Source organism: Lynx canadensis, chromosome D2 (assembly GCF_007474595.2).
Source record: "Lynx canadensis isolate LIC74 chromosome D2, mLynCan4.pri.v2, whole genome shotgun sequence".
Lineage (NCBI taxonomy): Eukaryota > Metazoa > Chordata > Mammalia > Carnivora > Felidae > Lynx > Lynx canadensis.
This window is the reverse complement of record NC_044313.2, coordinates 34,745,279-34,771,532: the sequence shown is the minus strand read 5'-3', so window position 1 is coordinate 34,771,532 and position 26,254 is coordinate 34,745,279. Positions and strand designations below refer to the sequence as shown.

Here is a 26,254-nt window from a genome sequence, read left to right as displayed (position 1 = left end):
GTTTCATTACATTTGACAGTTGATAGCATCACTATATATTATCTGAGAGTTGCTGAGTTAAATTTCCCAGAATCACAAATTTGATCTTATGACCATCAAAAAATGCTAGGGATGGGGCATGCCAAAGAGTGTTGAGATACCCTTTTTAAAATAAATAGCAACGTAGTTTGTCTAGTGATGAAGGGAAAGATAATTTCCTATTTGGCATTTCCTTTCATAATATGTGATACTGAGTGGGAAAAATGAACTCAGGTTAAGAGTACATCTCTCTCTTTGGTCCAGATGTGTGTTAAGTATATAAATATCTGATGGATGCCTCTGTATGTATTATGGTTCTTTTCAGCTCTTCCATTATTCCCCTTAGGGTGACATTTATTAAGCTGTGTAGTTTAACAGATATTAGAATGCCGGTTATGTACCAAGCATTGTGGTAGCCACTGGGAAATGGTAAACTAAACAGGATTTATTTTCCTGTGCAGTGAGTTTGGTACTATTACTCAGCCCCATTTTTCAAATGGGAAATTTGTATACACTATATACAAATCAAGATCAAGAATCCTTACTCTAAATGAATAAAGAAGATATGGTATATATATATACACACATACATACATACATACGTGCATACATACATACATACAGTGGAGTATTACTCAGCAATCAAAAAGAATGAAATCTTGCCATTTGCAAGTACGTGGATGGAACTAGAGGGTATTATACTAAGTGAAATTAGTCAGAAAGGCAAATATATGACGTCACTCATATGAGGACAGGTGACCATAAGGGAAGGGAAGCAAAAATAATATAAAAACAGGGAGGGGGACAGGGGCACCTGGGTAGCTCCGTCGGTTGAGCATCCCACTTTGGCTCAGGTCATGATCTTGCGGTCCGTGAGTTCGAGCCCAGCATCGGGCTCTGTGCTGACAACTCAAAGCCTGGAGCCTGCTTCAGATTCTGTCTCCCTCTCTCTGCCCCTCCCCCACTCATGCGCGCGTGTGCTCTCTCTCTCTCTCTCTCTCTCTCAAAATAAATAAGCTTTAAAAAAAAACGGGACAAAACATAAGAGACTCTTAAATATGGAGAACAAACAGAGGGTTACTGGAGGGGTTGTGGGACGGGGGGTGGGCTCAATGGGTAAAGGGCATTAAGGAATCTACACCTGAAATCATTGTTGCGCTACATGCTAACTAATTTGGGTTTAAATTAAAAAAATAATAATAATAATGTAAAAAAAAAAAAAAAAGAATCCTTACTCTATTGAAAGCCCAAGGAGGAATTTCACTTACGTTTCTTCCTCTGGGCGTCTTTCCTATCACTTATGTATGATTCCCCTACCCCTCCCTGTCCCAATCAAGACACTAAATTTTTGCTTTGTGTTCCAACAGCACCCTTTACATATTCTTTCTAAACATTACCTCTTTTATAACCATTTGTTTTGTTACTATTCCCCCTTGACCTCACAGTGTTGTGAGGACAAACTGAGTTAACACATGTGAAGCATTTAGAATAGTGAGTACCAAGGCACCTGGGTGGCTCTGTTGGTTAAGCATCTGACTTAAGCATCTCTGCCCCTCCCCTGCTCATGCGCGCGCTCTCTCTCTCTCTCTCTCTCTCTCAAAAATAAACATTAAAAAAAGACAGAATAGTGAATACCTGGCACATAGTAACTACTCAATGTATTAGTCATTATTATATTTTTTAAAATTTTTAATGTTTTTTATCACTGAGAGACAGAGAAAGACAGATCATGAGCAGGGGAGGGGCAGAGAGAGAGGGAGACACAGAATCTGAAGCAGGCTCCAGGCTTTGAGCTGTCAGCACAGAGCCCGACGTGGGGCTCAAACTTCTATACCCTGAGATCATGACCTGAGCCGAAGTCAGATGCTTGACTGACTGAGCCACCCAGGCGTCCCAGTCATTATTTTTATCTACTTTTTATCTTATGCCAGTTGTTCACTCTCAGGTTAGTATTTCAAACACAAATGTGGTTAGTAATTTGAACACAAATCTCTCTACTACATTATAACCTAACTTTCTCAGATTCTAAGAATAGTAGAAATACAATTCTAAAAAATAAGTTTGGCATTTTTTACAAGTTAATTCTGTTAGCATCTACTCTAAAAACTGTCAGGATTATAATGTTTTACATAACTTTGAAAATTAAAAAAAACGATTTTTTATTTCTGGGGGTTAAGACTTAAAATTCTGCCGTCTGCTTTAGCAGTATCATTCAGTAGTACCCCATGTAATCCCTGTTACCAACAGTGTAGTCAAAAAACTTCAATTTGGGGGCGCCTCGGTGGCTCAGTCGGTTAGGCGGCCGACTTCAGCTCAGGTCATGATCTCGCGGTCTGTGAATTCAAGCCCCGCGTCGGGCTCTGTGCTGACAGCTCAGAGCCTGGAGCCTGTTTCAGATTCTGTGTCTCCCTCTCTCTGACCCTCCCCTGCTCATGCTCTGTCTCTCCCTGTCTCAAAAATAAATAAAACATTAAAAAAAAAATAAAACAAAAAACAAAAAAAAAACTTCACTTTGTTGTTGTCTAAGGTATTAATGACAATGTCATTTGTAACCGGAAAACTAAGAGTTTTTTCAGTAACTTTGTATATTTCTTTTTATAGACCATTTAATTTGGCAGAGCGGAAAGCTAGCGCCCATTCTGTAGTGGAATGTGATCACGTACGAAAAGAAGTTAGTGTACGAACTGGAGGATTGGCCGACAAGAGCTCAAGGAAAACATATACTTTTGATATGGTACCTACTTCTTTAAATGCTGTAACTCCTGTATTTACAATGTAAAATTAGCCTCGTATACTATTTCCTCTAGGTTCTAGTGTCAATTCCAAGTTTCAGTTACTCTTTGAGCTGTCAAATGGTTTCTAGTGGGCTGAATGAGTTAATCTATTAAAAACAAAATTCTTAAAGTGAGTAATTTTGACATATTTTTTTCCCTGAAGATTGCTCTGATTTTTTTTTTTTTTTTTTTTTTTGGGATAGGTTTTTGGAGCGTCTACTAAACAAATTGATGTTTACCGAAGTGTTGTTTGTCCAATTCTGGATGAAGTTATTATGGGTTACAATTGCACTATTTTTGCGTGAGTGAAACGCTATTTTTCAAATTGATGAAAAAGTTTAGATGCATGTATTTGTTTTTTGTGTTTTTTTTTTAACACTTTTAAAAATTTTGACAGATACGGCCAAACTGGCACTGGAAAAACCTTTACAATGGAAGGTGAGAGGTCACCTAATGAAGAGTACACTTGGGAGGAGGTATTTACTGTTTATACCAGGTTTCTATCTCTAAAATGGCTGAAATATAACTTAATATAACATGAGTGAAGACCTCTTTCTTGAAATAGAGAAGATCAGCGTACCATGTCAAACATGAATGTAGGATAAACTATATGGTATGGTTCTTGTTTAAGAAACATAGTCTCATTGGGAGAGAAAGAATCAATACATATGGCACAGTTAAGTGACAAGACAGAATAGTTGGAGCAGAATATTGTGGAGGGGTGCCTGGGTGGCTCAGTTGGTTGAGCATCCAACTTCAGCTTAGGTCATGATCTCACAGCTTGTGAATTCAAGCCCTGCATCAGGCTCTGTGCTGACAGCTCAAAGCCTGGATCCTGCTTTGGATTCTGTGACTCCCTCTCTCTCTGCCCTTCCCCTGCTCGTGTTGTGTCTCTCTCTCAAAACTAAATAAACATTAAAGAAAAATTTTTTTTAAATAAAAAAAGAATATTGTGGAAAAGCGGCATGTGAGTAGGGCTTGCAAGGGAAGACTTTGCAGTGTGGGAATGAGTCTCATCAAGATAGCATAGCAAGGGGCAGCATGGTACTTTAACAATGATGACCTTGAGTGTTCAAGAAATTAAGATCACTGTATTCTTGGATACTGTAAAAAGCACATAGTACATTTCACAAAGATATCCATCAAGTGTGTTTAAGTGAGGTTTCTTTTAATGTTTACTTATTTTTGAGAGAGAGCGAGGGGGCAGGGGAGGGGCAGAGGGAGAGAGGGACAGAGGATCCAAAGCAGGCTCCATGCTGACAGCAGAGAACCCAACATGGGCCTTGAACTCACAAACCATGAGATCATGACCTAAGCTGAAGTTGGACGCTTAACCGACTAAACCACCCAGGCGCCCTTGTTTAAGTGCATTTAATGACTAAGTTAAGTTTCCAAATTATTAACATTTAGGTCGATCCTTTTTTCTAGTGGTTACACTGTTGAGGCATTAACTTGGAGCATGGATAATGAAGTTATGGAATTGTAACCATAGGAAATAAGGAATAGGCTTAAAGTACAGTTTCAAAATTTAGAGATTCATAATAGTTTTATAAAAGATGCTTAAATATTTTAAAAACGTGTTTATGTTAGAGTTAGGGAATACACTGTTACACGGGCCACTTTTCTGTTAAGATGGTAGTATTATGTTCTCATGAGAAAAGTTAGAATTACTAAACTTGGTTTTATAAGTAGCTTAATTTGGTTGGTTTCTATGGCATGAAGTGGCTGATAGGACAGATTTGTGGAAGGAATGAAGAAGAATAGTTACTGTTGAATAAATTCTTATAAATGACTTTGCTTCTCTAATACTCAGTTCGTTTCTTTTTTAAACTTGTTTTAGTGGAATTTAGATTATACACCTAATGAACAATTTATACAATTTATAATAAAGTTTGATGAAAAGGGATTGATATAAAAAATATAAATAAACTGGTTTTAGCATATTTGTGTTTAAATATATCATGAAGGAGGCCCTTACCATATGTGTTTTAACCGCCATAGTAAATGGATGGCATTCTTCCCTTATTTTAATCCTTATTAATATTATGGTTTCAGGATCCCTTGGCTGGTATAATTCCACGTACTCTGCATCAAATTTTTGAGAAACTTACTGATAATGGTACTGAATTTTCAGTCAAAGTGTCTCTGTTGGAAATCTATAATGAAGAACTTTTTGATCTCCTTAATCCATCTTCTGATGTTTCTGAGAGACTACAGATGTTTGATGATCCCCGTAACAAGGTAACTCAGTCTTTGAGAATGGAATGTATCCAGATTTTAATGTGTGATGCTTTGAGAAGCCAGAATATATATATATATTTTACCAATCTGATGGACGCTCTTTTCATTTTTGGTCAGAGGGGGGTGATAATCAAAGGTTTAGAAGAAATTACAGTGCACAACAAGGATGAAGTCTATCAAATTTTGGAGAAGGGGGCAGCAAAAAGGACAACTGCAGCAACTTTGATGAATGCATACTCTAGGTAAGAAAACCATTGTCTTCCCCCCACTGCTCCGTTTTCTTTTTCATGGGGGAAGTCAAATTGGGGTGAGTCATGGTATGTGAGTCACACAGCTAGATTATATGCTAGATTTCATGCTTTAGTAATTGACTTGAGATTTATAGGGGAACACCAGTATTGGAAGAATGTTGAAAGGAGAACAAAGAGAAGTTGATATTAGAGCAGAAGTTTTAAACTTTTTAGATTATTTTTTCTCGAATGAAATCGTACATGGAAGCCTTGATTAACTGCTGATAATGTGGCTGCTATAGTTGATGTGGGGGTGGGATGCTTAGAGGCTTACCTCCTTAGCCTCATGAAGGTTTTCCCTGAGCATTTTTCTGGGGCCCCAGTGGATACCTAGAACAAAGTTTGAAAGCACCTGGTTTTTTTTTTGTTGTTTGTTTGTTTGTGATTTTTAAATGTTTCTTTATTCTTGAGAGAGAGAGAAAGAGCATGAGCCAGGGGAGGGGCAGAGAGAGAGGGAGACACAGAGTCTGTAGCAGGCTCCAGGCTCTCTCTGAGCTGTCAGAACAGAGCCTGACGTGGGGCTTGAACTCACAAACCATGAGCTCATGACCTGAGTTGAAGTTGGATGCTTACCCGGCTGAGCCACCCAAGTGCCCCATGAAAGCACTTGGTTTAAATAAGGATTAGAAGAAAGAGAATTTCATTTAATTTTTCCCCAGCTTTATTGCAGTATGATTGATAAAAATTATATATGTTTAGATTGTGCAACATGATTTAAACATTTTTCAGATGACTTCATTTTAATGTAGGAATATATGGTCACTAACGCTGGCTTTCTGGGGTACAAAGGGGCATATTGATAGCACCCCTTATAGGATAAATCCCAAATTCTAGAAAAGCAGTTTACTGCGTCAGGTGATTTCTTTTTCTGCTGGTCTTTGAAGGAAGCATCAGAGTGTAATTACAGGAGCTATGGATTGGGAGTTAGATATTTGTGTTTAGGTCTAGTTCTGCAGTTAACCAAACATGTGACTTCAGGTAAATAAGTGAACTTATCTATCACTTTCCCTGACCTACAAAATGATTATTAGAACTAAATCTCAGGGCACTTGGCTTGCTTAATCAGGAGAATGTGCTGTGCTTGATCTTAGAGTCATGAGTTCGAGCCCCACGTTGGGTATAAAGATTACTTAAATAAAACTTAAAAAAAAAAAACAAAAAACTAGATCTCTTATTTCTTTGCTCCCTTGTAATTAGAAATTTCTACAACTCTTAAAAAAATGTATGTATTAGGGGTGCCTGGGTGGCACAGTTGGTTGAGTTTTTGTCTTTGGCTCAGGTCACGATCTCATGGTTCGAGTTTCAGCCCTCCTCGCACATGCACTCTCAAGAAAAAAAGAAAAAAAAATGTTTAAGTAATCTCTACCACACATGGGGCTCGAACTTACAGCCCCGAGATCAAGAGTCGCATGCTCTACTGACTGAGCCAGCCAGGTGTCCCTGATTTTATAATTTTAATTAAGTTTTCCTATAACAACTTTCCATTTAAAAAAATTATATAGAATTTGGAGGAATGAGTTTAAGACTAGGTAATATTTCTTTTCTCTAAATACCTTTCTTTGATATAAATTCCTATTTTTCATAAATTTGTGTAATTTAGGACTCCTTTTTATGTATGTAGACTGGAGTAAAAATTTCTTTATGAATGTATGTGGTAAAGTGAAGGAAAACAATTCAGTTGTCTAGAATCAGAGTTGACTTCTATGCTTAATTGCATTAATTCCATACTCTTGGATTAGGAATGGGTAAATAATAGTAGAAAAATGTGAAATGTATATTGTAATTCAGATCTATAATTTGCTTATATTTTTTCCATGTCCTTCCCCTTTTCTGTAATTTTAAATAATAAAATATGATACTTAAAAATTTTCCAAGTAGCATGCAAAGTACAAATAAGAAAATTGAAAATTACCATATTCCCTACCACCCATCAGTGACATAAACAAACATAATGATGTTCACCAAGTGGCATTGATACAAGAAGGAAAGATGTCTAGGTTGTCTGTATAACTTTTGTATCCTTCAGATATAAGCTGAATGTGAGTACATATCATAAGATAGACATTGGAACAGTTTATGGTCTACTGATGATTATCTTGTAGTGTTTTGGTAATCACTGCTATTTACCATTTCTGCTTCTCAAGAGAGGGTGTTAACTATTTCTGATGGCAGTCTCAAAGCAGAGCAATGCATTTTTACAACAGGCAAGTAATTTAAAGCAAGTAATCTATGGCTTGTGTGGTGGTGTTTGAATTTATGGTAATGACATATTTCAAGAGGTTCTTATAAATAGGAAGATCAATTGCAAGCCTTTTCCTCTGACGTCCCAGGCAAATATCTCAATCCTACTCCATATCCAGCTTTTAGAGGTCTGAGGATTCTAGTTCCCGAGTCTATTAGGGTGTTTACAGGTAGTCTCTTATTGGCGTCTCCTCTGCAGACAGCAGGTACAAGAAGGCAAAAACCTAAGCATTGTTTTATCTTCCTCCCCTCCATCTTCCAAAACCTTATTAATGTCTCCTGTCTGATACTATCTTTCTCTATCTTGTGGATTTTGGTCTTTCTTTGCTGTTTTCAGTATTTTATAGAAAGCAAATAATATTTTACATTATAACGATTGGGCAACCTGATCTTGTTTTCTAGTCGTTCCCACTCAGTTTTCTCTGTTACAATACATATGAAAGAAACTACAATTGATGGAGAGGAGCTTGTTAAAATTGGAAAGTTGAACTTGGTAAGCATCTACCTTAATACCACTGCTGTTTCTTTCTTTTCTTTTTTTTCTCCAGTTTTGTTGAGGAATAATTGACAAATAAGATTATATATTTAAGTATACAATGTGATGATTTGATATATGTATGCTTTGTGAAATGATTACCATAATCAGGTTAATTATCATATCCTTCACCTCACATACTTTTTTTTTTTTTTTTGGTGGTGACAATGCTTAGGTCTACTCTCTTAGTAAATTTCAGTATAGTATTATTATTATATTTAAATTGTATTTTAATGTTTATTTTTAAGAGAGAGGGAGTGCAAGTGGGGGAGGGCAGAGAGAGAGAGAGAGAGAGGGAGACACAGAATCCAAAGCAGGCTCCAGGCTCTGAGCTGTCTGCACAGAGCCTAATGTGGGGCTTGAACTCAAGAACTGGGAGATCATGACATTAGCCAAAGTCGGATGCCTAACTGACTGAGCCACCCAGGTGCCCCAGTATAGTGTTATTAACTGTAGTCATCGTAGTGTACATCATATCCCCAGAACTTGAATTCATCTTATGACTGAAGGCTTGTACCCTTTGACCAGCATCTCCTTCTCCCCCACTTTCCTGCTCTGGTAATCATCATTCTACTCTCTGTTTCAGTGAACTTTCTTTTTTTTCTCCCGGATTCTACATATAAATACAATCATGCAGTCTTTGTCCTTCCCTGGCTTATTTCACTTTGTATTATGTTCTCTAGGTTAATCCATGTTGTTGCACATGCCAAGATTTTCTTCTTTCTCATGACTGAATAATATATTCCATTGTGTGTGTGTATATATATGTACACCATATCTTCTCTATTCATTCATCAATGGACGCTGATTATTTTCATATCTTGACTATTGTGAATAATGCATCGAACATGGGAGTGCAGATATCTCTTTGAGATACTGATTTCATTTCCTTTGGATAATATACATAGTAATGGCATTGCTGGATCATATAGTAGTTTTTTTCAACTGTTTCATTTTTTACTACCTCATAGAGCAGCCTGAAATTTTATATTTCTAGATAATATACTTGTAGTCACTAGGTTATTAGTTTTGTAATGGGTTGTTAATTACAGAAAAATTATTTTGTTGGCTATTAAATATATGTAAGAATGAAAGTCTTTGTGTCCAAATCCAGTGGAACTGACAACTTACTTTTATTTTTGAAATTCAAGGTTGATCTTGCGGGAAGTGAGAACATTGGCCGTTCTGGAGCAGTTGACAAGAGAGCTCGGGAAGCTGGAAATATCAACCAGTCCCTGTTGACTTTGGGAAGGGTTATTACTGCTCTTGTAGAAAGAACACCTCATGTTCCTTATCGAGAATCTAAATTAACTAGAATCCTCCAGGATTCCCTTGGGGGCCGTACAAGAACATCTATAATTGCAACGATTTCTCCTGCATCCCTCAATCTTGAGGTAAGCCCTTTGAAAGGTATCTGTAAGTGTAGTAAGTGTAATTCTTATTTAGCTATCACATAGTTTAAAAGTTCATTAATTGGCTTCATTCATTCTATGCGAGAGTAAAAAGAATCTGGGTATCACACACGTGCACATAGAGGAGGATGCCACTGTAAAAACTGTCTTCCTCTTTTCTGGCATAGTTTCTTTTTAAAAAAAATTTTTTTTATGTTTATTTATTTTTGAGAGATAGAGAGACAGATCACACGGAGGGGAGGGGCAGAGAGAAAGGGAGACACACAATCTGAAGCAGGCTCTAGGCTCTGAACTGTCAGCACAGAGCCCAACACAGGGCTCAAACTCACGAACTGCGAGATCATGACCTAAGCCAAAGTCAGACACTTAACTGACTGAGCCACCCAGGTGCCCCTCCTGGCAGAGTTTTTAATCTTAAAAAAGAAAACAATTACTTAATGGCTTTTCTCACACAGTCTTCAAAGAAATTGCTATGGTCATTAGCAGTAGATGGGTTACATGGGATATGGAGATTGAATTGAGGATTTACAAGTGGGTTAAGTGAATGCTAGTGTTGTAGAAGCTACTTAAGAGGGCAGCAAAGATGGGGTTGGATGTGTGGGAATAGGTGGTAAAACCAAGAGAAGCAACAAAGATGGTGAAATCTCTTATTTTATATTGTGGCCACTTCCTTTGAATGGAGTTAGAAAAGCTTATAGAGGTCTCTAACTCCCCTTTCATTTTATTTATTTTTTATTTATTTATCTTAATATTGATTTACTTTTGAGAAAGAGGGCACAGAGAGAGGAGACAGAGGATCTGAAGCAGGCTCTGCGATGATGGCAGAGAGCCCGATGCAGTGCTTGAACCCACAAACTGTGAGATCATGACCTGAGCAGAAGTCAGACACTCAACTGACTGAGCCACCCAGGTGCCCCTCCCTTTTCATTTAAAAATAAACCTCTTTACTGAGATATAATTCACATACCATACAATTCACTCATTAAAAGTATATAGTTCAGTGACTTTAATATGTTTGCGGACCCTGCAGTCATCACCACATTCCAATTTTAGAACATTTTTATTACCCCAAAAAGAAACTTTGTAATCCATTAGTAATCACTTCCCATTTGCTCTCACTCCCAGCCCTACCTCAGTACTAACCTACTTTTTTAATCTATAGATTTGCCTAGTCTGGACATTTCATTCCATTTAGGAATTGTGCAATAAGTTTTCTTTTGTGACTGGCTTCTTATACTTAGCATAATGTTTTCAGTGTTCATCCATGTGGGTAGCATGTATCAATGCTTCATCCCTTTTTGTAGATGAGTAATATTCCATTGTATAGATATAGGACATTTTGTTTATTCGTCAGATGATGGAATTCATTGAGTGTGAAAACTAACATAAAAAATGAATAGGTCAGGGGTGCCTGGGTGGCTCTGTCAGTAAAGCATCCAACTTCAGCTCAGGTCATGATCTCAGTTTGTGAGTTCAAGCCCCGCATTGGGTTCTGTGCTGACAGCTCAAAGCCTGGAACCTGCTTCAGATTCTGTGTCTCCCTCTCTCTCTGTCCCTCTCCTGCTCACACTCTGTCTCTCTCAAAAATAAATAAACATTAGAAAAAAATTAAAAAAAATTATTAGGTCAAATTATTTTAAAGTTGAAGACCCTGAAAACTGGAAAAAAAGGGAAAAAGGATGTTTTGAACAAATTCTTTGTAAAGATTGGGTATAGTGGTTCTAATGGATAGATGTTTAGATTAGATATACCCACAAATTATTTCTTGTAAGTTATTTTATAGTACATTTTAGATAACAGAACTACATTATTCTCATAATATCTTTAGTAGTTGGTACTTTCTTTTCTTCACAGGAAACTCTGAGTACATTGGAATATGCTCATAGAGCAAAGAACATACTAAATAAGCCTGAAGTTAACCAGAAACTCACCAAAAGAGCTCTTATTAAGGTAATTGTGATTTTTGTGGAGTAATGTAATCTTATTTGGCAAATGTGAAAATAAGGACTTGAAATAGATGATTGTTAAAAGATTTGTTAAATTGCCTATGGTAAGGCTTTTCATCTAATGATTTTAATGAACTACCTAATATGTTTTTTCTAATGCTAATATATTGACTTTTCCACCTCCATCAAGTCAGCAAAATTTGCAATTATGTACATTTATGAAATTTATTTATTTATAGTTTTAGGGTATAATCACCATACATTAATGTGATATAATTACCAGATATTAGGGTATAATTTCCATAGTACTCCTCCATTGTAAGCCTACAATTCAGTGATTTTTAGTACATTTATAGAGTTGTGCAACATCACTACAATCTAGTTTTAGGAAATTTCTATCACTATAAAGTTCTCCTTTGCCCCTTTGCAAACAGTCAACCACTGATCTACTTTTTGTCTATAGATTTGCTCTTTCCAGACATTTTTCTAAATGGAATCATACAATATTTGGTCTTTTGTATCTGGCTTCTTTCACTTGCCATAACATTTGGGCTTTATCTGTGTTGTAGCGTGTGTCAATAGAGTCTTTCTACTGCTGAATAGTATTCCATTAAGTGGATAACAACACATTTTGTTTATCCATTCACCAGCCAGTGGACATTTGGATTATTTCCAGTAATGCTGCTATGAACATTAGTGTACAAGTCTTTGTGTTGATGTGTTTTCAGTCCTCTTAAGTAGATACCTAGCAGTTTAATTTCTGTGTTGCACAGTAAATTTATTTTTAACTCTTCCAAGAAACTGTTTTCCAAAGTGGCTGTACCACTTTCAATTTCCCCAGCAGCCAATCTATGAGGGTTGCAGTTTCTCCACATCCTCTCCAACACTTTGTTATAGTCCATCTTCTTAATGTTAGCCATTCTAATAACTGTATAATTGTACCTCAGTGTGGTTTTGATTAGCATTTCCCTAATGAATAATGATAATGAGTATCTTTTCACAACTTTATTATCCATCTGTATATCTTTTTTTATGAAAAGTCTATCCATATTCCTTGCCCAATTTTTAGTTGGTGTTCTTCTTATTAAATGGTAAAGAGTAATTCATATCTTTTAGATACAAGCCCTTTTTGAGATGATTTTTAAATATTTCCTCCCACTTTGGCTTGTGTTCCTTTTCCTGGTAGTATGTACGTATGTATTTGTTTATTATTTTTAAGTTTACTTCTTTATTTTTGAGGGGGGAAGGGGCGGAGAAAGAGAATCCCAAGCAGGCTCTGTGCTGTCACTGCAGAGCCCCACCTAGGGGCTCCAATTCCCAAATGGTGAGATCATGACCAAAATCAAGAGCTGGACACTTAATGGAGCCACCCAAGCGATCCAGTAGTGGTTTTTTTTTTTTTATTGAAGTTTTTATTGAGATAATTGAGAGAAATAATACAGAAAGAATAAATAATAAATAAACATTTAAAAAGGAACATAAAAGGGCTAATTTCATGTTTTATTTGTATATATATATATAAAAATAAATGTATATATATATATATACAAATAAAACATGAAATATACATATATATATCCTCCCCAAACTGAATGAGAAAAGAGTTATATGCTAAATTGACACCTAAAACATTCTTCTCATGTAGGAATATACGGAAGAGATAGAGCGTCTGAAACGAGATCTTGCTGCAGCCCGTGAGAAAAATGGGGTATACATTTCTGAAGAAAATTTTAGGTAAGGCCTTGGCTATAGAAATTAATTTCCAAGAGTAATAATTTTCTGGTAACAATGTGTTTGAAGTAAAATTCACTTATGGGACATTAACTAAAATCTTTAAATCTAGTGCCTCCTGTAAATGCTTCTTTTTCTGTTGACATTAACAAGTAGTTATCAAGTAAGTTTAAACATTTTTTATATAACTTTAATTTTTAAATAATTATAGATTCACATGAAGTGGTAAGAAAAATACAGAGAGGTCCCATATATTTTTCACTGCGTTTCCCCCATTCAGTACCTCTTGCTTAACTTTAGTAAAATGTCAAAACTGGGAAATTGACATTGGTGCAAAGTACGTGTTTAATTCAATGCCATTTTGCTCATTTGTGGATTCATGTAGTTCTACAATTAAGATACGGCATATCCCACCATTACAAAGATCTCCCTCTTGCTGCCTCTTTGTAGTCATACCCATCCTTTTCCCCAGTAGTCCCTAACCTCTGGCAACCACAAATCTGTTCAGTTTTTAAAGCCCTGGAATAGTTCAAAGGAAATCTACTGAAACTTTATTTAGAAACAATAACAACAACAGGTTAAACAAGGAGCAGAAGGCAAGTGGGATGCTAAGAATTTTAAGTTGAAAATTCCTGATAGCTTGTATCCTTGAAGGTGTTAAGGAGGGTGATTTTCACAGGGCATTGTTTTTTTTAAAGCTTTGTTTAATGTTTATTTATTTGAGAGAGAGAGAGAGAGAGAGAGAGAGAAACAAGCAGGGGAGGGGAGAGAGAGAGGGAGACACAGAATCTGAAGCAGGCTCCAGGCTGTGAGCTGTCAGCTCAGAGCCCGACGTGGGGCTCGAGTTTGTGAACCACAAGATCATGACTTGAGCAGAAGTTGGACGATTAACCAACTGAGCCACCCAGGTGCCTCTCACAGGGCATTTTTCAAAAATTAATGATAAAAGGTATTTAGGACTAATTGATAATAATGCAAAGCATCTTGGTATAATCTTTTACACAACTTTTTTTTTTCAGGTAATATATGTATGGTTACATTATGTGATCATTGTGATAGCATATAAATCATTTAATTAAACTCATTTTCTTCCATAGTATTCTTAGTTGTCATAATGCACTATGTCTTCTTGATTGGCTCATACATTATGAATACTCAAATTTGCCTTGTATGGATATCACAGGCTATTAAACGGTATTCTTTTATTCTTTCTATGTTACCTTAGTTTTGTGTAGTTCTTTTTTTATTTTTAATTTTTAATTAAAAAACATTTTTTTAATGTTTATTTGTTGAGAGAGAGAGCACACGTGCACGAGCCATGGAGGAGCAAAGAGAGAGGGAGACACAGAATCCAAAGCAGGCTCTATGCTTTGAGCTGTCAGCACAGACCCTGATGCAGAGCTTGTATTCATGAGCCATGAGATCATGACCTGAGCCGAAGTCGGATGCTTAACTGACTGAACCACCCAGATGCCCCATATTTGGTTCTTTCATATCCTATACCTACTTGGCAAAACATTTTTCCAAAAATCTTTTGCAAATTTACACTTAGTTCTTAAATTTGGTATTTTTTATTCTTTTTTTTCCTGTTTATCTGGTTTTCAGGTATACTTCTCTATTGTACGTACTATAGTAATTTATTTTTCAATTGTTTACTTTATGGGTGTCTCTATTTCTACCACTTTATATTTTTTACATATTAGTTCTTATTCAGTAACCACTTTTTATATTTTAAAGTTGGCATCACAGTGCTTTTGGTTAGAAAGCCCAGCTTAAACTGTCTTAAAACAGCAAGGGGTAGAATGAGCTTCAAGGTTATTTAATCCAGTAGCTCAAGGATCCTTTCTGTCTGTCCTCACTCCTGTCCTAAGTGGTGGCTTTCTCCTAAGCCAGGCTCTTCATCAAGGATGATGGTCAGCAGAGCGGCTGCTGCTCTCATTCATGTCTTGTGTGGGTGAGAGGCTACCTGGCCTATAACCATCAAAACTGGAGGAACATCACTTATTGATTAGATTAGTTCTGAGTTGTATCCATATCTGAACCAACAGCTGTCAAAGGAGTTGAATTTCCCCGATTGTCTTGAGCCAGTCAGGCTTAGTCCTTGGATCTGGGAATGGAGTCACATTCCCTCCACACAGCTTGGGTGCTGCACAGTCAAGAGAGGGTCCTTTCCCAAAGGAAACGTGGATGCTAGAGATGGGTGCTTAGTAGGCAACCAGTGAATAAGTGGTTTTGTCATGATTTGCTCATGTAGGATCTTCCGCTGTTAGTGGTCAAACACTGGACATTATAGACTGTGTAATTTGCTTACCTTCTGTTGACCATCACTTTGATGTATTTTAGATTAAGAAATAACTTTAGTTATAAAATTATAAATAATAAATTTTTAGTTTGTCAGTCCCATAATTAAAAAGATAGTATTTGCTCTCAATAAACAGGCATAATCTGAAACAATGTTCCTTCTGAAAATGCTTTTGGAATTACTACACTGTAAGTCAGAGGAGGATTATGAAAGCTGAAGCCAACATTTAAAATAGGATAATGCTTTATTTAATGGATCTTTTAACACTATGTCAAAACTATATCATCCATGAAATAATGTTGCATTACCTCATGTACATTCAGTATAAGGAAAGCATTTCAAATATCTCATTCACATTAAAGAGCTATTTCCAATAAAGAACTAACATAGTTAATGGAAAGACTGTCAGAATTAACTCTCCTCTTATATGTCAGTTCTAGCTTTTTCTTTAATCACCAATATCATTAGCTAATAATGTGAGGAAATTCACATTCACAAAAGTATCTTTGTCACTTAAGCACAGTGTGGAATAGAAAATTGTTGGTAGTTATGAAGGAACGAGGCTACAAAAGATAGCATTCACTTCCGAAACTTGCTAATGCTGAAGAAATCAGAGACCCATTAAAGTGAACCAGAATCATCTGATTCAAAATGTCAGTAGTGCTGAGGCGGGGGAACTGTGTTCTAGAGGATAACCCTTCCATCTCATGAAGATTTATGTGGTGGTGCGATGGTGGTAGGTGTTGGGGTGTATACTGGGGTTTGTGTGCAAGAGGCAAAAGGTATAATTGTTCTGTATATATACTTTAATTCACTTCTCCAGTTTTTGCCCCTTATCTCATCCCTTCCTCCGGTGACATCTGATGCCTTCAAGCCCCAAGCCTTTCTTGGATTCTGTGGGTCCTATTTATACGCCATATTCCTGATAGCAGCCACTTATGTTGTATCCCCCTGCCCCCACCTGTACTTTATGTGAGTTATAGTCCCTTGTCAGCTTTGTAGCATCTCAAATTTTATATATACACATGCTTTTTTCCCTCATAGGTAGGGATTCTCATTTTCAAAATGGAGATCACAAGAAGAACAGCCCTTTTATGAAACAAGGACAAGGAATCCATTTGTGTTTTGTAATTTATATTTATTGCTTATTGACACTTAGGCATCGTTATCATAATGATAAATGGTAGAGATGATGTAGAACTGCCACAATTGTGTTAAAATACATTTTAAAGGGATTAAGAAAAAATATTAATTGCTAAACTTATATTAAACTTTATTTTAGAGCCATGAGTGGAAAACTAACTGTTCAAGAAGAACAGATTGTAGAATTGATTGAAAAAATTGGTGCCGTTGAGGAGGAGCTAAGTAGGGTAAGCATTTAAAACGGTATTGAATGTTACATGGGAAGCACATATTAAAATTTCAGAATGTGAAGGACCTGATATTTTTACTTTTTTCTTTCTTTTTTTAAGATTTTTTTTTTTTGAAAGAGTGCATGTGTGCACAAGTAGGGGAGGGACAGAGGGAGAGGGAGAAAGAGAGGATCTCAAGCAGGCTCCATGCCCAGCGCAGAGCCCAATGGGGGCTCAATCCCATGACCCTGGGATCGTGACCTGAGCCAAGATCAAGAGTCAAGAAAAGAGTCAGATGTTCACCTGACTGAGCTACCCAGGTGCCCCAAGATTTTTTATTTTTACTTTTTTAGTGTTTACTTATTTATTTTTGAGTGAGAGAGTGCATGTGAGCGGAGGAGGGGCAGAGAGAGGGAGACAGAGAATCCCAAGTGGACTTCATCCTGCTGAGGGGCTCAAACTCATGAACCATGAGACCATGACCTGAGCCAAAATCAAGAGGCAGATGCTTAATTGACTGAGACACCCCCCCCCCCCCCCCCCCAAGGTTTTTTGTCTTTAAGTAATCTCTTCACCCAATGTGGGGCTTGAACTTAACAACCCTGAAACCCCAAGATCAAGAGTCACATGCTTTACTGACAGAGCCAGCCAGATGCCCACTCCCCTTTTTTTCTTTACATTCTTTAAATTTGTACTGTCTTTGAAATCCTTTGTGTGCTTCATCTGTATATCTCAGTTGAGACAAGCCACATTTTTTCTTTCTTTTTTTCTTTAACTAGTTAATTATTTTGAGAGAGAGAGAGAGAGAAAGAGAGAGAGAGAGAGAGAGAGGAGATGTGTGCGCAGTGGAGGGGCAGAGAGAAGGAGAGAGAGAATCCCAAACAGGCTCCACACTAAGTGATGTGGGCTCGATCCCATGACTGTGAGATTCATGACCTGAGCCAAAATCAGGAGTTGGATGCCCAACCAACAGCTACCCAGGTGCCCTCTTTCTTTTTTTTTTTTAAGTAGGCTACATGCCCAGTGTTGGGCTTGACCTCATGACCCTGAGATCAAGAGTCACATACCCTACCTGCTGAGCCAGCCAGGTACCCCCTCGTCTTTATTCTTTAAGATATTTTTTTTTCTTGCTGACTCTTTGTCAGTTGTATCGTCATTTTACTGTCATCAATGATGAAGAAGCTGTTTGCCACTTATGTTAATGCAGCATTATAAGAAATTAACTGAATTGTGAGGTTTTATTATAAGAGGTAAATAGTAAAGACGGAGACATTTTCATTACTGTGTTTATCAGATGAGGGATGCAGATACTAGAAGAAACTAGATGTTGAATAACTAAGGTGGACAGACCTGACCATTCTGTGCCACCCCTCACACTGTCAGTGCTGGAAGGAACCTGAAGAACTAACACCACTACACTAGACCTATTATTTCATCTCATGGTTTTTAATGAATTTACAGGCAGAAACAAGATATAAAATGTGTTAACCTACCTGTTAGCTTGTTACAACTTGTCACAACTTTGCATGGAAATAATTTGTTTAGTTCTTCTTACATTATATTACGAACTAGCCAGGTATCTCACCAACCAGTTGAGCATTGTGTAATTCTTAAAAAAATGTTTAATATGTTCTGTTTAGGTTACAGAGTTGTTTATGGATAATAAAAATGAACTTGACCAGTGTAAATCTGACCTGCAAAATAAGACACAGGAACTTGAAACCACTCAAAAACATTTACAAGAAACGAAATTACAACTTGTTGAAGAAGAGTATATTACATCAGCTTTGGAAAGTACTGAGGAGAAACTTCATGATGCTGCCAGCAGGGTTTGTCCTTTGTTTTGATTTATACTTGTGTTCAAGAAATTAGAGAATGGGTAGAAGTGACTTTGTTTGCTTAAGCATTAATTATGAAGTTCTATTTATTCACTCCAAGTGACATTTCTGTCAATTTAAAGAACACTGTTTTATTATTTCATCTGAATTTTCCTCACTAGAGTTGCTGACTTAACAAAAAACATTCCTGAAGTTTTGCAAATAGAGCATGATTTTAATATACTTTGAAGACATTTAGAATAATGAGGTGATACTTTTCCCTTTGGTCATGATTGAAACTAATCAGTCATAAAGAATTTAGCACCTTCTAATGATGGGAGATGTTGAAAGTATTTAATTTTTTATTAGGTGCACGTTAGAGGAAATAGTAACACATAATAGAAAAAAAATTGTGAGGGAGCATAATTACTGTATTAGGTTGGCAAAATCCCTTTTCCTTGCCTAGGTTGCTAGGTGAGGGGAAATTCTTGGGCAACTGGATAAATTAGTGTGAATTGAAAATGAATTCTGATACAAATGTCTAAAACTTACTGAGTTCTTTTTTTTTTTTTTTTAAAGTTTATTTGAGAGAGAGAGAGTACCAGCTGGGGAAGGGCAGAGAGAAAGAGAGAGAAAGAGAAAGAGAGAATCCCAAGCAGGCTCTTTGCTGTCAGTGTGGAGCCCGACACAGGTCTCATTCCCACTAACCATGGGATCATGACCTGAGCTGAAATCAAGAGTTGGATGCTTAACTGACTGAGCCACCCACACGCCTCAAAATTTACTAGTTCTTGTCAGGAGAAATCCGTATGTAGCACAGATATTTTCTTTTTTTTTTTTTTTTTTTTTTTTTCCTTTTTTTTTTTTTTTTTTTTTTTTTTTGAAATTTATTGACAAATTGGTTTCCATACAACACCCAGTGCTCATCCCAAAAGGTGCCCTCCTCAATACCCATCACCCACCCTCCCCTCCCTCCCACCCCCCATCAACCCTCAGTTTGTTCTCAGTTTTTAACAGTCTCTTATGCTTTGGCTCTCTCCCACTCTAACCTCTTTTTTTTTTTTTTTCCTTCCCCTCCCCCATGGGTTCCTGTTAAGTTTCTCAGGATCCACATAAGAGTGAAACCATATGGTATCCGTCTTTCTCTGTATGGCTTATTTCACTTAGCATTACACTCTCCAGTTCCATCCACGTTGCTACAAAGGGCCATATTTCATTTTTTCTCATTGCCACATAGTATTCCATTGTGTATATAAACCACAATTTCTTTATCCATTCATCAGTTGATGGACATTTAGGCTCTTTCCATAATTTGGCTATTGTTGAGAGTGCTGCTATGAACATTGGGGTACAAGTGCCCCTATGCATCAGTACTCCTGTATCCCTTGGATAAATTCCTAGCAGTGCTATTGCTGGGTCATAGGGTAGGTCTATTTTTAATTTTCTGAGGAACCTCCACACTGCTTTCCAGAGCGGCTGCACCAATTTGCATTCCCACCAACAGTGCAAGAGGGTTCCCGTTTCTCCACATCCTCTCCAGCATCTATAGTCTCCTGATTTGTTCATTTTGGCCACTCTGACTGGCGTGAGGTGATACCTGAGTGTGGTTTTGATTTGTATTTCCCTGATAAGGAGCGACGCTGAACACCTTTTCATGTGCCTGTTGGCCATCTGGATGTCTTCTTTAGAGAAGTGTCTATTCATGTTTTCTGCCCATTTCTTCACTGGGTTATTTGTTTTTCGGGTGTGGAGTTTGGTGAGCTCTTTATAGATTTTAGATACTAGCCCTTTGTCCGATATGTCATTTGCAAATATCTTTTCCCATTCCGTTGGTTGCCTTTTAGTTTTGTTGGTTGTTTCCTTTGCTGTGCAGAAGCTTTTTATCTTCATAAGGTCCCAGTAATTCACTTTTGCTTTTAATTCCCTTGCCTTTGGGGATGTGTCGAGTAAGAGATTGCTACGGCTGAAGCACAGATATTTTCATTAGTCTGCTTTTGTGATACCCATCTTAATCAACATTTATTTTTAAAAATCATATGTAGTTGCTTACCACAGTTGAAGAAACTACAAAAGATGTATCTGGTCTCCATTCAAAACTGGATCGTAAGAAGGCAATTGATCAGCACAATGCAGAAGCTCAGGATGTTTTTGGCAAAAACCTGAATGGTCTGTTTAACAGGATGGAAGAATTAATTAAGGATAGCAGCTCAAAACAAAAGGTCATGCTAGAAGTTCACAAGACTTTGTTTGGTAAGTTTAAGCATTTTTTTTTAAATGTTTAAAAAAAATGTTTATTTACTTTTGAGAGAGGGAGAGAGAGAGAGACAGAGTGTGAGCAGGGGGCGGGACAGAGAGAGAGGGAGACACAGAATTAGAAGCAGGCTCCAGGCTTCGTGCTGTCAGCACAGAGCCCAATGCGGGGCTCAAACTCAGAAACTGCAAGATCATGTCCTGAGCTGAAGTAGGACGCTTAACTGACGGAGCCACCCAGGCACCCCAAGTTCAAGCATTTCTGATTATTCTAGTCTTTGTGTGACTAGCGTGAAACTAATTTCAAAACTGATCATTTACTATCATAAGAAACTGGGGTGACCATGTCAGTAGTCCCTCCAGTGCACACACTGGCTGCTCAAACTAGGGAACAGTGCTTTTCCCGCCTTTGAATTAAAACAAGTCTTAGTTGTTGTTTTTGTCTGTTTTTTATAAAGTAAGTTTTAACCATACCCATTGTTGCTATCTTCATTTAGGAAAAAACTCCTAAGTATTAGTTTATTTTATATGAAAATATTATCTTCGCTATAGAAAATTCATGAGATACAGAAATGTAAAAATTTGTAAAAATCACATAGAGTCTAGTCACTCTAAGCCAACCACTCTAAGTTTGGCTTATTGATTTGTAGTTTCTCTTTCATAACCTCTTCCACTTACTGTAGTATTATGATTACCTATAGCTAGAGATCAGAATAATTCTTGGCTTACAGTGAACTATAGTGATGGCTCTGCTACACTGACAAGCATATCGAGTGCTTGCAGAGTACTGTAGAACATATATAATTTCTATTTGATTAGATTTCCTAGCTTAGGTAGTGAACCATTTATTTTAAGCTTATTTGTTATTACAAATTTCCACAGCAAGTATATAAGTGTAGAAACCTCTTTGAAGTGGTTCTAACTGTATAAATATATTTATGTCAAAGTTTGTATCTTTTTTTCTTTTTGGTATAGGTAACCTGCTGTCTTCCAGTGTCTCTGCATTAGACACAATTACTACAACAGCACTGGGATCGCTCACATCTGTTCCAGAAAATGTGTCTACACATGTTTCTCAGATTTCTAATATGATATTAAAAGAACAATCATTAGCAGCAGAAAGTAAAACTGTACTTCAAACATTGATTGTTAGTAAATCTCTTAAATTATTTTTGAAGGGTTACTTCGCAAAGTCTTCAAAAACAATGTTAACTGCTCTTTCATTTTAAGCTTTATCAGAAATGGTGATAAACATAGCACTTTAAGAGTAGGTTTATATTTTTAAAATTTTTTTTTTTTTTTTTTCAACGTTTATTTATTTTTGGGACAGAGAGAGACAGAGCATGAACGGGGGAGGGGCAGAGAGAGAGGGAGACACAGAATCGGAAACAGGCTCCAGGCTCTGAGCCATCAGCCCAGAGCCCGACGCGGGGCTCGAACTCACGGACCGCGAGATCGTGACCTGGCTGAAGTCGGACGCTTAACCGACTGCGCCACCCAGGCGCCCCAATATTTTTAAAGACAATATAAAGACTGTTTTTTTTTTTTCCTCCCAGAAAGACTAATTTCCAAATGCATATAACCAACCTTTAAGACTTTTTTCACTTATATCTTGTAACATTAAGAGCAGGAGTTAATATGCCCAATAACTAGAGAGGGCAGGTTTAGCACCAGATGAATTCAAGGGACCCATGGGTTGTTAGTTGGCTCAGAAATTGGTAAGTCATCCTTTCCTCAAGGGTTCTGCAGTGGTTGTGCTGATGTTACAACTGACCCAACCAGAGGGGATAGAAGATGGTTAATTTAAAACTACACTAATACAGAAAAGTGCAAGAAAAACAACCCCTAGAATTCTAGGAACATATATGACAATTTATGGGATCAGATCTGTGTGATCAAGCCCTTCTGGGCCTTAACTGTAAGACTCTTTTTTGTAGTGCCATAGAAGCCATTCATCTAATTACACTTAGTATTACCTCTTTCATAGCTGATTTGAATAATACTCTTTATTTTGTAATTGTATGATTTACGTATGAAGTTCTTGGCCATATCACTTACTTGGTTTTCTTCTTGGTGCAGGCTCTCTGCATCCCTTTTAGAGTCTAACCTTATTATTATTATTATTATTATTATTATTATTTTAAATCAGAGGAAATGCTTTAATCAACATCTTCCAAATTTAAGCAGTACTAAAAAGATTAAAGAAACATAAACAAAATTAAAGTATAATATTCAAAAGGAAACCAGAATTAATCTACTCTTGACATTCTCCTTTTATTTCAGATGTGGGATGGAGAATGCAATTAATCTGCATTTCCAATTGCTGCCAATTAGTGAATTTCCTAGGTGTTTAAGCTACTAAATAAATCACCTAAGACTTATTATATAATTTATAATGTAGTGATGATAGCTTTCTCTTCATTATTAATTTATTAAATGGAGTCTAACCATATTTGTTGAACATTTTCCAAGTGAATAACTACAAATGTTAGCTAACACTCTGCCTAGATTCAGTGCTTATATGACACTATTTGATATATTTCTTCATTCACCCAATTTGACAAAGTTAATAGATGCTCAGTTGGTACTAACTTTTGGGAAATTGATTCATGAACTAAATGCTAAGACTGTGTATTGATGTCTTCCTACCACGTTATATATGACTTTGTAAGCATTGCTTGAGTCAGCAGAGATGACGGCTGCTCCTGCAGAATGAGTTGGAATGAGTGTGATAGCTTTTCTTTCCAAAAAAATACCAGTAGCCTTTTTTTTTTTTTTAAAGTATTCACTAATTATTTCTATTATAGCTCCTCACCCTGCCCAAGTGAAGGGAACTTAGGTTCCTTTTTGTAAAAGGGGATTTTTTTTCCTTTTTGTAAAAATCCTCAGTCTATGGTATATTCTCAACTTTCCATATACCTTGACAAGAACAAGAACTTTAATGAGTTCTTCAGATACGATAGCATGTAAGTCACCAAGTCTTCAAAGTTAATTAAATACCTCCAGCTGAAAGCCTGCCTTTGAAGGCTATTTGGTCTCTGCTTTTTTGACTAGTAACCTAAGCTTATTTGAAATTTATTTTGTTAAAATGTATTTGCCTTTTTTAAAAAAAAAAATTCTTTATTTGCAATGCTGAAATCCTTAGAAAAGGATGGTCATTTTCCCCTCTTCTGAATTCTTTGGACCTCTATTGCGTTAGACTGTTAAGAATCTATTGTATGCTACATGACTATTTTCTTAATTACTATAGGTAGGAATAAGTAACTTATGATGAATATAAACTCTAGAAACAAATAGGCTCTGTAGGCTATAAAGATTAGACAATGGAAAGTTAGAATTTTATTCTGCATGTATTAACAAAGTATTTAAGATACTATCATTAACCATTCAGGTTTATGAAAGTGAAAATATTTTTTTAAAAGACTTGTTTATTTTTAAAACCAGGATGTACTTAAGACTGACCTTCTAAGTTCACTGGAAACAACTTTATCCCCCACTGTGGTGTCTATACTGAAAATCAACAGTCAACTGAAGCATATTTTCAAGACTTCATTGACAGTGGCTAGTAAGGTAGCAAATGTTATGTTCTTAATTTCTCAAAATCAAATTGTTTAAGAAAGAAATTCCATGTGTCTGTGGCCACACTTGTCTACAATGCAAAAGCCATGGGTTGTGAGTTGGAATCTGGAGGAGAGAAGAGATAGGATGCTCGCTGCCATTGATGTGATCAGCAGAATCATGGCTAAAAAAAATGAGAGAGAATGATCTTCAGGATAAATATTTGTTTACATAGTAGCATGTATAGCATGCTATCATGGGTGGGTAAAGAAGACATGCATATTCATGTATACATGCCTATGTATACACATCTGCCTAAATATGCATAAAATATCGCTGAAAGTGTTTAGCAGTCATCTCTTGGAGGTAAGAGTGGCATTGAGGTTCCAGGGGCTAGAGAGGAAAGACTTCTCTCTGCATACTGTTTTCTACCTTTTCTATTTCGAATGCGTTCCAAAAAAGACAAACTAAAACAAAAAAAATTTTAATTAAAAGAAACTAACTTTTTCCTTCAAAGATAGAAGATCAGAAAAAGGAAATGGATGGCTTTCTCAGTATGCTGTGTAACAGTCTACATGAACTACAAGAAAATACGATTTCATCCTTGGCTGAATCACAGAAGCTATGTGAAAACTTAACTGAAGACCTGAAGACAATAAAAAAAACCCATTCACAGGTATCTCATTTAGGTGATTTGGGGAGCATAAAAAGGAAGTTTTATAATCTTTAACTTGATAATCCTTGTTATGTAATCTGAATGCTGTAGAACTAATTTAAGAAATCTGAAAATACCATAGCCGCTCTTCCTTATAACAATAGTTAATACAAAATAATTAAGAATACTTTTCTTGATCAGTTAGTATTTCAGGATTTGCTACATTTAGAACCCTATACTAAAGCACAGTAAAACAAATAAGATAATCCCTTTATCACACCAAGATGAAAGATGAAACTATAGAAACATACATTTGGGGGTACAATTAGAAGGAAATGGTTACAATATTTGCAGTGAACATGTATCTGTAGCAAACCTGATAAATTGTTTTTTTCTATGGTAACATGGATGGTTATTCTTTTTCATAAATTATGCTGTGCTGTATCTTGCTATTTCTGTCTCATTGATGTCAGACATTTGAATTGTAAATTAATACAGTCCTTTTTATTGATTAATTATAAATATAATTCATGACTTAACCTTCTTCCATGTAAACTGTTCTTCAGTGCATGAGGTTTTAAACCAAAAGCAAACCTCCAAACCAAGGAAGTCATAATCTCTGAAGATGAGATACATGGAAAACAACTCCTGATATTCCTGAGGCCTGAGTAATGAGTGTGTAAAGTTTTATTAAATGAGGCCAGTTATTACAAGACAGAACTCTTTGGTCAATAAAACTATTGATATGACTTAGTGAGTAGTAATGGTTTCCTTTTCTTTGGAAAGTGAGGGAGAGGAAATTCATATCCATGTCACCCAAAAGGAGAAAAGAAACACATCCAAGGTTTTTAGGCAAGAGTTAAAGCAACTTCAAAGTAAGATTATTCGTTTCCCTGATTGATAAACATGAAACTTTTTGGAGAAAGGATTAACGTCAGAAATTAGTGAAAGTAATAGTTAACATTTATTGAGCCACTCACTATGTGTTTATTCAGTACAGATACAGGTTCTGTTATTAGCCTAGTTTTCTAATGAGGAAACTGAGGGCTTGAAAGCATGTAAAGTATTTAGGTCCTCTGATAGTGGTAGTGGTGATTGTAGTACCTGAAAGGCATCTACCTTTTTTTTTTTT

At 36.5% G+C, this 26,254-nt stretch overlaps 1 protein-coding gene and 1 long non-coding RNA gene across 2 annotated transcripts in view; one reads left to right on the top strand and one right to left on the bottom strand.

Moving 5' to 3' along the window:
* Nucleotides 1–26,254, top strand: part of KIF11 (kinesin family member 11) — a 46,603-nt gene that overhangs the window by 4,479 nt on the left and 15,870 nt on the right. The window contains exons 2-16 of the mRNA XM_030335604.2: nucleotides 2,620–2,752; nucleotides 2,996–3,093; nucleotides 3,190–3,268; nucleotides 4,848–5,033; nucleotides 5,151–5,275; nucleotides 7,967–8,057; nucleotides 9,251–9,493; nucleotides 11,366–11,461; nucleotides 13,103–13,191; nucleotides 16,773–16,860; nucleotides 18,483–18,671; nucleotides 20,702–20,909; nucleotides 21,885–22,057; nucleotides 24,354–24,479; nucleotides 24,985–25,143. Coding sequence (XP_030191464.1) covers nucleotides 2,620–2,752; nucleotides 2,996–3,093; nucleotides 3,190–3,268; nucleotides 4,848–5,033; nucleotides 5,151–5,275; nucleotides 7,967–8,057; nucleotides 9,251–9,493; nucleotides 11,366–11,461; nucleotides 13,103–13,191; nucleotides 16,773–16,860; nucleotides 18,483–18,671; nucleotides 20,702–20,909; nucleotides 21,885–22,057; nucleotides 24,354–24,479; nucleotides 24,985–25,143 — 2,083 coding nt within the window. The remainder of the gene's footprint in view (nucleotides 1–2,619; nucleotides 2,753–2,995; nucleotides 3,094–3,189; nucleotides 3,269–4,847; nucleotides 5,034–5,150; nucleotides 5,276–7,966; nucleotides 8,058–9,250; nucleotides 9,494–11,365; nucleotides 11,462–13,102; nucleotides 13,192–16,772; nucleotides 16,861–18,482; nucleotides 18,672–20,701; nucleotides 20,910–21,884; nucleotides 22,058–24,353; nucleotides 24,480–24,984; nucleotides 25,144–26,254) is intronic.
* The window catches only part of LOC116738385, a 29,598-nt gene continuing 24,088 nt past the window's right edge, over nucleotides 20,745–26,254 (bottom strand). The window contains exon 3 of the long non-coding RNA XR_004344268.1: nucleotides 20,745–20,827. This is a non-coding gene — a long non-coding RNA (uncharacterized LOC116738385). The remainder of the gene's footprint in view (nucleotides 20,828–26,254) is intronic.